We start from the raw sequence: 12,547 nt of genomic DNA, 5'->3' as shown, positions 1-12,547 counted from the left end.
CTTAAGACCTTCCGGTGGGACAAGATGTGGAGGCGGAAGACAGTGACATTGATGATCCTGACCCTGTGTAAGCCTAGCATAATGTGTGTATGTTTTAGTTTTTTTTTTTTAAAAAAAAAGGTTAAAAAGTAAGGCCAGGCGCTGTGGCTCATGCCTGTAATCTGAGCACTGGGAGTCCGAGGCCAGTGGATCACGAGGTCAAGAGATCGACACCATCCTGGCCAACACAGTGAAACCCCGTCTCTACTAAAAATACAAAAATTAGCTGGGCATGGTGGCATGCGCCTATGGTCCCAGCTACTCGGGAGGATGAGGCAGGAGAATCACTTGAACACAGGAGGCAGAGGTTGCGGTGAGCCAAGATCGCACCATTGCACTTCAGCGACAGAGACTCTGTCTCAAAAAACAAACAAGGTTAAAAAGTAGAAACAAATTTTATTAAATAGAAAAAAGCTCACAGAGTAAGGATATGAAGAAAGAATATTTGTGTATAGCTGTACAATGTGTTTTAAGTGAAGTGTTATTACAAGAGTCAGTTTAAAAATTTAAAGCACTTTGGGAGGCTGAGGCGGGTGGATTACCTGAGGTCAGGAGTTCAAGACCAGCCTGACCAACAAGGTGAAACCCCCGTCTCTACTAAAAATACAAAAATTAGCCAGGCGTGGTGACAGGTGCCTGTAGTCCCAGCTACTTGGGAGGCTGAGACAGGAGGATTGCTTAAACCGGAGAGGTGGAAGTTGCAGTGAGCCAAGATTGCGCCACTGCACTCCAGCCTGGGTGACGGAGAAAGACTCCGTCTCAAAAAATGTATATAAAATAAATATAAAAAATATATCTAGCATAGCTTAACTGTATGTTTATGAAGTCTACAGGAGTGCACGGTAATGTCCTAGGCCTTCACATTCACTCACTACTCTCTCACTGGCTCACCTAGAGCAATTTCCAGTCCTGCAAGTTCCATTTATGCTAAGTGCCCTATACAAGTGTACCATTTTTTATCTTTCTATATCATTTTCTTACTGTAGTTTTTCTATGTCTAGATGATACACAAATATATTATAATGTAAGTACAATTTGTGTAATGTGCAAATTGTCTTAGAATTGCCCACAGTACTCAGTACAATAATATGCTGAACAGTAATATGCTGAACCAGCTTGTGGTCTCGGAGCAATAGGCTTTATTGTATAGTCTAGGTGAGTGGTAGGCTATACCACCTAGGTTTGTGTAAGTACACCCAATATGGTTCTCACAATGACAAAATCACCTGATGCATTCCACAGAACATGTACCCATCATTAAGTGACACACAACTGTATTTAGAACATCCCAATTACTGTCATCCTTCTTTAGTCACCAAGAACTCTATATATGGGAGGTACAGGTAAATAAGTGGTGGGTTTTATCTTTTTGGTTATATGTTAGACAATGTTTCTACTCTAATTAAAGTCATTTTCACCACAAAACATGATGAAAACCAAGAATGATTAACAAGCACCTTTCTTAGAAGTTCTTAAGATTTTGCTTCAATATTTTTCAGTGTGTGGAAAAAGCAAAATTGTAATTCTATGTACCATAGGTACCATTATGACTGAAAGTATTACTCTTCTAAAATGAACTGTAACAATTAAAAAGCTCATCACAAGGTAAGCTCACTCCGTAAGGATGGTTTGCATGATGTAAAAAATGTGATTCTTAACATGTCATGAAATTTTTAGGTGGCAACCAGAGTTACTATTGCCCCAGATTTCTGACATAAAATGCTTTGCAAGAGTAGTTTTGGCTAATTTATAGTATACAAACAATCATGGGCTTTTACCAAGCTTAGTTCTGCTATCTTTACAAGTGACTTAATACCTCCTGTCCATTTCTCTAGTGGGGGCAAGTTTTACACCAGTTGCTTTTCTCTAGCATGTTTGTAAATATGGGTAATATCAATGAGCAGAAGGAAGCACCTTTAATTCAGCAGTTAAACACAGGTTTGGACTGCACAGGTCCACTTACATGCAGATTTTCAACTGAACCCCTAACCTCCATGTTGTTCAAGGGTCAACTGTACTTATTTACAATATTTACTTCAGTCCTTTCATGGCCTGGAAACAGGATCTTTGTCTTCTGCAGACTTAGGGAAAACTAGGAAGAGGGCTCATTAAATAATCATTATTCATCACCCTCCCCCAGGGTGTGAATAATAAACTGTATGTGAATACTACTATAAAACCCCATTTTTATTAGCATGAGTGGGGCTTAATTCCAGTTCTGAGCAGAAGGAAACAGTTTTTCATCTACTAACATGTATCAGCAGACAGATGTGACAGTTTCCAAACCATCATCTGTACTTCTTATACTCACAAAAATCAGGGCATCTACTTCATACTACCCTTTTATGAAGTTTGGCAATTCTCTGTATGTGAATGTCTACAGAGGGCAAATTGTCTCATCAGAGAATTATTTTCTCAAAGATGGAAACCATATCTTCTCTGGATACCATACCAGTGGGCAAGAATATTAACCATTTCTAAATGGCCATTGAAGATGACTATACAATTGTCCCCCTACCAATTTAAACAGTTTCAAAATCACAAATGGAGAACATATAGAATTTTGTGTACCTATATTGCAAAATCTTGATTTTTCGTGTGGTATTATGAAGACATATGGTGTTTTGACTTATTCATTTGAAACACTGCATATAGCTTCATTCATTAACTGGATTAAAAGGCACATTTCAAAAAATCTTCATTAAAAGTAATACTGTGAAAAGTTTATTTGCATCGATTAATTCCTTTTTTTCACCATCATAAGAGATATTGACATTTGTTTGCTCTTTGTGATCAGAGAAAAGACATTTTGGAATGGATAATCTGTTTCTACCATTCTTTAAAGAAAAAAGCTTTAAAAACAAAATTCAAGTGCAAAAATTTCCAGTAGTCTTCCTACCTCCAGTGTACCCCAGCAAAATATTCATAGCTGTGCTGTTAGGAAATTAATCAACCACAAGCTTCAATTACCCACTTTTTTTTCTTCCTTAAGGTGTCTGTACTTATGAAAACATATATAGCATATTCCTGAAAGTATACCATATTCCTACAAAGTAAGGGAGCCTAGAAGCAACAGTGATCACTGCCTTTCAGTGTCTCCAACCCCATGTAACCACTGATAGGATAATTCAGTCTCTAAGTCATTTTGATCTACCCATTTCCTAAATAACAGGGATCAACTTCTATTCAACAAAGCTAGTCTGGGTTTACTAACACGTTCCCCCAAAATTCAATAGGTCCATGTAAGGTAGTAATTAGGTCTTTCAATTTTTAACTATGATTATTTTTCTTCATTATAAAATGTATTTAATGTCAACATACGCAATGCATGTATCAGTATGGAAGATGCAGCTTTAAAGATGTTTATTTAAAATTTTTCTTACGGTTTATGCTTTGGATTTTTAAATCATATTTTCAATAAGGGTCTCTAAACTCCTTTCAAATTACCTAAAATCCTGGAAAAAGTTTAAGCTACTGGTCAGTCTAAAAAACTTGACAGATGCATTCTTGAGACATTCATCAGGATACATTTTAAAAACATCAATCTAAGTAAGCTCTTCAATACAACATGATACTTTGTAACTGTTATACATTAATCCCCCCAATTTATTTTCATACTTGGACCTTCAAACCACCTTGGAATAAATAAGAAAAATTTTAAGTGCAAAAATGAGTAATACATGATTTTATCACTTTGGAGACAATGAAATCAATATTTTCCTGTGATTTAAAAAAAATAATAGGAGTAATCAATCTTGTGTATACTTCTGGACTTTAACTTGTAACAAATATATTGTTAGCATATAAAATGTTTTTATCTTATTTTGAAAGGATTAAATATGTAGGGTTGTCCAAAATATGTGTATTGTTTTTTAAAACTGACACCAATGCATCCATATTCTACTAAAAACAAACAAAATAATCAGACCAATGTGCACTTATTAGGAAGCAAGTTTAAAAATTTGGAATTTTTTTTTAAAGTGCTGAGATTTGGAAGAGGAATATCTTTAAACATGCTAACCATTACCTTATGACGACCATTAACAAGGACTCAAACTCAAGTTTAGAAAAAAAAAAAATAGAGGTTCTATGAAAGGAAGATTAGTAACAAACATTCAGGTAAAAACAAATAGCACCACAATGAATTGCACTAAGGTGCTAAAGGAGGTACCTTATTCCCTGCAGAGTGAACGCTCCTTCTGAAATGTATTGCAACATATAAATGCAATTGTTTAATGGTTACCATTTGGTTCATTCATCTACAGAAAATTGCATTCCTTCTAGTTCATTATATTGAACAAACATTCAAATTACTGAACTATACATAATGTTACATAGTTTACATTTTATGAAAACAAAGCTCGAAGGAATATTTATAAATGTCACCTTGCATAAAGATGACAAGTTTAAAAGGGCTCCATATCTCTTAAGACATTTGATTTACGTTAATGGTCCAGGAGTGTTTTAGATATAGATATAGATATAGATATATTTATATGCATATATATTTCAACAAGAAGTGTAAAAATTTTTAAAAACAAATCACAGCACTCATAGCTGCTTTACATACGAAGGTCTTAGGGTCATTAATGTGTCAAACTATTACATTTATAATATGTATATTTTTAAAAAGACAAAAAATGGCACATCAGAAAACTCGCTAAAATTCTTATTAGAGGCCCATTTCACTGTATCGTGTTACTGATGTGTCGATTCAATGTGTAATTCCCTTTTCTTCACTGAAAGCATTTGTCCCTTCTATTTGGATCCACTTCTAGGGTCTCTGTATTTTCTTTCCTTGGTTAGATGGCATCCTTTTCCACGTCAGTTAAAGATCAGGAAAACGGCTTGGGTCTTCCTTGTAGTCATCAGGTATAGTAAAGATGGAGCCATCAAATTCATCGTATCGAAACTCCTGAAAAGTCACAGTGGCTGTGATTGTGGGAAACACAGGTATATCTACAGAGAGAACATCAATGATAACATTGTAAAATCAAATGTTAATATTCATAGACTACAAAGTACTACTGGAGATGTCCATACTCCTTAAAATGTAAAAAAAAAAAAAAAAATACTCAAGAACCAGAATAATTCAAATATATGTAGTACTGAGTGTGTGTTTCAGGGAGAGTTCTGGGTATTGATTAGTGAGGAGAAAAAGACATTCAGGCATCCAGCATTATATTGAAAACTCAAGATCCCATGTCTTCCTAGTCTTAAGAATATAATGCCAGATTCTACCAGTCTTTTTTTCTTCTTCTTGGGGCAGAAGGACAGCTACTTTTGTACTTTTTGCATTCTGACTTTTTTCTCTTCAGATTATAGTATATTTACTATTCTGACTCTTTGAGCTGATTTATTTTCATTCTTACTAGCCCAAGTAAAATACTCTAATCCTTTTTTGTTTTAAAACATTAAAAACAACCTATCACTTAAATATGTGGGATAAAAACAGTCTCATCAGAAATGGAAAAATATCATACCACCACAGCCTAATCTTCCAAATGAAATATATTTCTAGCTGAAATTGTTTAAGTAAAATCTAGCAATTAAAATGAGCAAGTTAATGATTACATAAGAATCAGAAAGAGTAAAATAAATAAAATGAACAAATACATTAAATTAAATGTTTAGTTTTATTCCTCATATGAGTTACTGACATGAGTACAAATCATAAAGCCTGGATTCAGATTCCTATAAATCATTTTACTCATGAGCCTCAGGGATTTCATATGTAAAATAAAGAAACTCTGAAATTCCCTTAAAACTCTGAAATGAGGTTGGGTGTGGTGGCTCACACCTATAATCCCAATATTTTGGGAGGCCAAGGCAGGAGGATCACTTGAGCCCAGGAGTTCAAAACCAGCATGGGCAACATAGGGAGACCCTGTCTCTATTTAAAATAATAATAATAAATCATTTTTTTAAAAACTCTGAAATGAGTATATGAAAGCTAATTCAAGTGTCTACCTAGGGTAAGGGCACAGAGTAAATTAAGTCTAACTGATATAAGCTAGTATTTTATTGCAGAAAGTTATGTTCCTATGTAAAAAGGAAAACAAAATACCTTAATTAGATTTAAACACAATAATCAACATAACAATTATAGAGTTTCCAGTTATTTCTGGGGGAAAAAATTATTCCTTTGTACCTACTATATGCAGATGCTATCCTAATCCAGGGGTCTGTACACTAAGTCCTATTGCCAGGCCTATTTTGGTAGGGCCCATAAGCTAAGAAAGTATTTTACATTTTTAAATGTTTAGGGGAAAAAAAGAATAGTATTTCATGAAGTGAAAATTAGGCTGGGCGTGGTGGCTCACGCCTGTAATCCCAGCACTTTGGGAGGCTGAGACAGGTGGATCACTTGAGGTCAGGAGTTTGAGACCAGCCTGGCCAACATGGTGAAACCCCATCTCTAACAAAAATACAAAAATTAGCTGGGTGTGGTGGCGGGTGCCTATAATCCCAGCTACTCAGAAGGCTGAGGCAGGAGAATCGCTTGAACCCAGGAGGTGGAGGTTGCAGTGAGCCAAGATTGTGCCACTACACTAGAGCCTGGGGAACAGAGCAAGACTCTATCTCAAAAAAAAAAAAAAAAAAAAAAAAAAAATTACATGAAAGTCAAACTTCAGTGTCTGTAAATAGCTTTTTTGGAACACAACATGCCCACTCATTTACTTACTATCTATGGCTGCTCTCATTCTCCAAAAAGAGTAGTTGTGACAGAAACCATAGAGCCCACAAAGCCTAAGATATTTATTATCTTTCAGACAAAGTTTGCTGACCCCATTCTAGGTTTCGGATACACATCACTAAATAAGAAACAAAATTCATGCAATTATAGAGATTACACTGGTTGGGAGGGGCAGACAACAAATAAATGATGATGACTATCTAGAAAAAAATAAAGCATGACAGCAGAATAGGGAGTCTCAGTGTTGGGGGTATGAGCTGTTGAATAGGGTGGCCAAAGGAAAACCTCAATGAAGGGACTTTTCAGTAAAGACCTGAGATAAGAACAAACCATGCAGTTGCCTGGAGGACGAAAATTCCAAATAGAAGAACACGAAGTACAAAAGCCCTAAAAGGAAGCATCTGGTTTAATCTCGGAACAGCCAGGAGGCCAATGTGGGTGCAGCCAAATGAATGAGAGGAAGATTAGCAGGCAATGAGGTCAGAGGGGAAATAGGCTGCCAGATCAGGTGGAGTTTAGGCCAAAAAAAAACACTTCAGCTTTTACTCTGGATCAGGTGGAAAGCCAACGGAAGGGTGTGACCGGGGTAGTACCATAACTGGAGTTTTGGCAGATGTAGTGAGAATATAATACAAGGTGACAAGAGTGAAGAGGGAGATGTGCTCCAGAACGAGCAGCCAGAGAGGGAGAAAGAAAACCAAGAGAGTCTATCAAAGAAGTCAGAGGAAAATGCAGTGACTTGTCTCAGTTATTCATTGAGCCAAGGACTTCAAAATAAGAAAAGTCAAATCTTGAAGAGATTAGTATAAAAACAGAAAAGTTTCTACTACATTTAACAATAAGGATCAATAATAAATAAACAGGAAGAGAGAATCTGTAATGAACTAAGGAAGTGAGTATGCTTTTTATTTTGAGACAATTACAGATTCACAAGCAATTTTAAGAAATAATACAGGCCAGGCACAGTGGCTGACACCTGTAATCCCAGTACTTTGGGAGGCCAAGGTGGATAAATCACTTGAACTCAGGAGTTTGAGACCAGCCTGGGCAACAAAGTGATGAGACTCCATCTGTACGACAAATACAAAAATTAACTGGGTGTGGTGGCTCCTGTCTGTGGTCCCAGCTACTTGGGAGGCTGAGGTGGGAGGATGGCTTGAGACTGGTAAGCAGAAGTTGCAGTGAGCTGAGATCATGCCACTGCATTCTAGCCTGGGCAATAGCGTCAGACCCTGCCTCAGAAAAAAAAAAAAGAAAGAAAGAAAAGAAAAGAAAAAGGAAGGAAGGAAGGGAGGGAGGGAGAGAAAGAGGACGGAAGGAAAGTGAGAGGGAGGGAGGGAAGAAGGAAGGAAGGAAGGAAGGAAGGAGGAAGCAAGGGAGATTTCCTGTAGCCTTTATTCAGTTTTATCCAATTTTAACATCTTACAAATAATACAATATAAAAATCAGGATATTGACAGTATAGTAAAACATGATGAATATTTCCATAACCACATGTTGTCCTCATGTTGGATCCCACAGTGTTGCCCTTTTATAGCCACAATTGCTTCTCTTATGCCTCACCCCTTCTGTAGTCCCTGGCATCTACTCAACTGTTCACTGCCACAGTTGTTTTCACTTCGAATACTTTATATAAATGGAATCATACAGTATATAATTTTTGGGATTGGCTTTTTTCTACTCAGTATAATTCTCAAGCAATTCATCTAGGTTGTTTCATGTATTAGCAGTTCATTCTTTTTATTGGTGAATAGTATATCCCATGGTATAGGTGTATCATTGTTCATTTACCTGTTGAAAATTGTAGTTTTGGGCTATTACAAATAAAGCTGATATAAAATAAACATTTGTGTACTTTTTGTGTGTGTGTGAACATACTCTTCATTTGTCTGATCTAAATGCCTAGAAAACTAATACAGCTATTCTAGCTTCTTTGCCTTTCCATCCAAATTTTAAAATAATCTTGCCTATGTCTATAAAAATATCTTGCTGGCATTTGTCTCTCAGCACTGCTTTAGCTATGTTCCACAAATTTTGATATATTGCAATTTCATTTTCATTCAGTTCAATTTATTGTTTTATTTCCTTTGAGACTTCCCTTTGACATATAGATTATTTAGAAGAGTGCTCTTTAAGTTTCCAAGTGTTTGGACATTCTCTTGTTATTTTTCTAATATTAATTCCTAGTTTAATTCCATTGTAATCAGAGAACACACTCGGTATGATTTTCGGTTCTTTTATATATATTCAGGTTTGTTTATAGCCAATATGGTCTACCTTGGTATATGTTCCATGGGCACTTGAAATGTATGTGTATTCTGCTGTTGTTGGGTAGAGTATTCTATAAATGCCAATTAAATCCTTTGGCTTATGATGTTGTTGATTGTTCTACATCCTTGCAAATTTTCTGTCTGTTGTTATATCAATTGTTGAGAGAAGGGTGTTGAGTCTCCAGTTATAATTGTGGATCTATTTTTCCTTTCCATTCTTTCAATTTTTGTTTCATCTATCTTGCAACTCTGTTACTTGGTATATATACATTTAGAATGGTTACATCTTCTTCATAGATTGACCCTTTTATCACTAAATAATGTCCCTCTCTGTCTCTAATAATTTTCTTTGCTCTGATATCTGCCTTAATTTTAATACGGCCAATCCTGTTTTCCTTTGATTAGTGTTTGCATGATATATCTTTTTCCACTCTTTCACTTCTAATCTGCCTATATCATTATATTTCAAGTGAGTTTACTGAAAATAGCAGACAATTGGATCATGGTTTTTGTTTTGTTTTTTTTTATTGAAACAATCCTGCTCTGTCACCCAGGCTGGAGTGAGTGCAGTGGCGCGATCTTGGCTCACTGCAACTTCCGTCAGCCTCCTAGGTTTAAGCAATTCTCCCACCTCAGCCTCCCAAGTAGCTGGGATTACAGGGATGAGCCACTGCACCCAGCCTGGATCATGTTTTTTAAACCACTTTACCAATCACTATCTTTTAATTGGTATATTTAGACCATTTACATTTAATGGCATTATTAATATGTTAGGGCTTAGGTCTGCTATTTTATTTTTTGTTTTCTGTTCATTCTCTCTGTTCTTCATTTCTCTGTTTTCTTTTTCTTGCCATCCTTAGGTTACCTATTTTTTAGAATTTCATTTTAATTTATCTATGGTGTTTTTGAGTTATCTCTTTTTTACAGCTTCTATAGTGGCTGCTCTAGGTATACATTATTGTGTGTATGTGTGTGTGTGTCTGTATCACAATTTCCCGGTGTCATAATTTTACCAACTCAAGTGAAGTAAACTTATCTCCCTTCATGTCCCTATACCTTCCCCCCATTTAAAATATAATTGTAAATAGAAAGTAAGAATAGAGAGACAAAAGTAGGCTTTCAAATAGCTTGGCTGTGAAAAGCAAAGATTAAAGCAAGTGCTGGTGGAATTACAGGTGCTTTTTTTGTTGTTGTTGTTGTTTGTTTGATTTTAAAAGGGGAGAGACCTGAGCAAGCCTAACAACTGAGGGGAAAAATGCAGTACAGAGAGGTAGAAGGAAAACGAGAAATATGAAGTCACTCATACAGCTAGTTTTTTTTTTTCCCCCTTGAGACAGAGTCTTGCTCTTGTTGCCCAGGCTGGAGTGCAATGGCGTGATCTTGGCTCACTGTAACCTCTGCCTCCTGGGTTCAAGTGATTTTCCTGCCTCAGTCTCCTGAGTAGCTGGGATTACAGGCACCCGCCACCACACCTGGCTAATTTTTAGTAGAGACAGAGTTTCACCAAGTTGGCCAGGCTGGTCTCGAACTCCTGACCTCAAGTGATCCACCTGCCTTGGCCTCCCAAAGTGCTGGGATTACAGGCGTCAGCCACCGTGCCCGGCGATACAGCTAGCTTTTTAAAAGAGCTAGGAGGAGAATAGATCCATAATACAAATGAAGACATTACTCAAGCTAAGAAGAGGGGCGCCACTTCCAGTGAGATAGGAAGATGAAAGAAAAGGTTGGGCTTGGGGCAGAAAAATCTGTATGGGGTGTTGGAAGTAGTGAGGGAGGTCCCATTTCTGATATTCTCTTTTTGTATCAAAGGAAGTAAAAATCATCGGCGCTTAGATTGTAGGAGAAAGTGGTGGGGGAGGATGAAGATTTGATGATGAAAGAAGGTCAAATTTAGACTTTGAGCAAAATGAGAGAAGAAGCCAATCAGAGAAAAGACCATTCATAATCAGCACTTAAAGCTCTGGCTGATTCTGAAAACATGTAATTGTGTTAACAATAATTTCCAAATTTTTTTTTTGATTTTTTATTTTTTTTTATTATTATACTTTAAGTTTTAGGGTACATGTGCACAATGTGCAGGTTAGTTGCATATGTATACATGTGACATGCTGGTGCGCTGCACCCACTAACTCTTCATCTAGCATTAGGTATATCTCCCAATGCTATCCCTCCCCCCTCCCCCCTAATTTCCAAATTTTTATAATTTATCCCAGTTGTGTTTTTTATCCTAAATGTAGAAAAAGAAATGGTGAAAGATTAAACATACACAGGAGGAAGTTTTACAGGGTTGGTTCAAAAGAAGGACAGAGAAACAAAAGAGAAATAGTTAAACAAATACCCCATAACTTTAAGTATACAAGCAAAAGATTATTCCTTGTTAATAATGTGGTTCTACATCAGAGAAATGCCTGCAAAAAAAGGATTGCAGATTTTTTTCTTCTCATATAATGAAAATATTTCCTTTGCATAAAAATAAATGTATTGTGGGGTTTGATTTGGGTTTAGAACTTAAAAATAGATGTGAATACAGAGATAGTTTGAAATTCTCAACTGTTTAACTCCTGTTCTCTATTCTGGTTTGTCATGGGTCTCTTCACAGTACCTAGAAGGAGTCTAAAACTTGAAATATTTCCTCACCATAGAAAATGGCAGTGGAGTTTCAAACTTCTGCAGAAATGCTAACACAAAGATCCCTTATGGCTATGGCACACAGCTCTGAATTGCATTAGTTTTCTAACCATTTCTGCCTAAGATCTTATCACTGATTTCTCCAAGTAGACACTGGCTTCCTAGTGCTTTTGAATTGCAAAGGGCAACTAGAGTGACATTTTGAAAATCACTTATTTAAAAGTCATTTTTCATCTAGAAAATGTTTATTTCCAAGTGTGCAAAATTGTGAAGATCAGGTTTAATTTTTAGCAATGAAAACATTTTGGCCTAAGTATTCTGAGATGTGGTTTTAAAAATATTGAATAAAACAAGATACATCTGAAGAATTACAGCACTCATTAAATACTGAGTGGTTGAATTGATGGATAGTGTTAAAGGAGCTCCTGAAGCTTGAATTAATGCTAAATCTAAATCTAAACACCCAAAACACCTTTTAATAGTGTCTTCCTCCTTGGTTTCTGATATGTTAGAAAACTATATGCAAAAATGAGTGTACTATTTCTAAAGATCATTGCTTAAGATGAAATTAAACATTTAGGGCTGAAAAATAAAACATATGAGTATTACTTTATCCATCAACAGTAACTGCTTACTCCAGAAACATTCTCACTACACAGAAACTGAAAGCATAGCTGAAAATCTGGGCTAATCTCTAGTCTCCCTATTTCACATGAAAAACATTATTACAATACATCATTAGTTTACCCACACTTTTCTTGTGTGAAATAGATCCCTTACATTTAATTTAAATCAAGTAGAATAAGAATTCTCATCAGGCACTTTAAATATTTGACAAAACATAAATAAATGCATATAATTACTGAAAAACTTTACGAAAATGTAAGCAACGAGGAAATCTATTTTCCTTTAA

General features: G+C 36.0%; 1 protein-coding gene across 2 annotated transcripts in view; it reads right to left on the bottom strand.

Annotated features, from left to right (window-relative positions):
- Positions 1-2,736: 2,736 nt before the first annotated feature.
- ANKRD13C (ankyrin repeat domain 13C) overlaps positions 2,737-12,547 on the bottom strand; it is a 94,541-nt gene continuing 84,730 nt past the window's right edge. For both annotated transcript variants that reach the window (XM_019019725.3, XM_019019732.3), the window contains one exon: positions 2,737-4,998. In XM_019019725.3, the coding sequence (XP_018875270.1) occupies positions 4,868-4,998 (131 nt within the window). In that variant the 3' untranslated portion in view covers positions 2,737-4,867. The remainder of the gene's footprint in view (positions 4,999-12,547) is intronic.

Source organism: Gorilla gorilla, chromosome 1, assembly GCF_029281585.2.
Source record: "Gorilla gorilla gorilla isolate KB3781 chromosome 1, NHGRI_mGorGor1-v2.1_pri, whole genome shotgun sequence".
In the NCBI taxonomy this organism is placed as follows: domain Eukaryota; kingdom Metazoa; phylum Chordata; class Mammalia; order Primates; family Hominidae; genus Gorilla; species Gorilla gorilla.
Note: the sequence above shows the minus strand (reverse complement) of the source record. Positions and strands in the feature narration are given on the sequence as shown.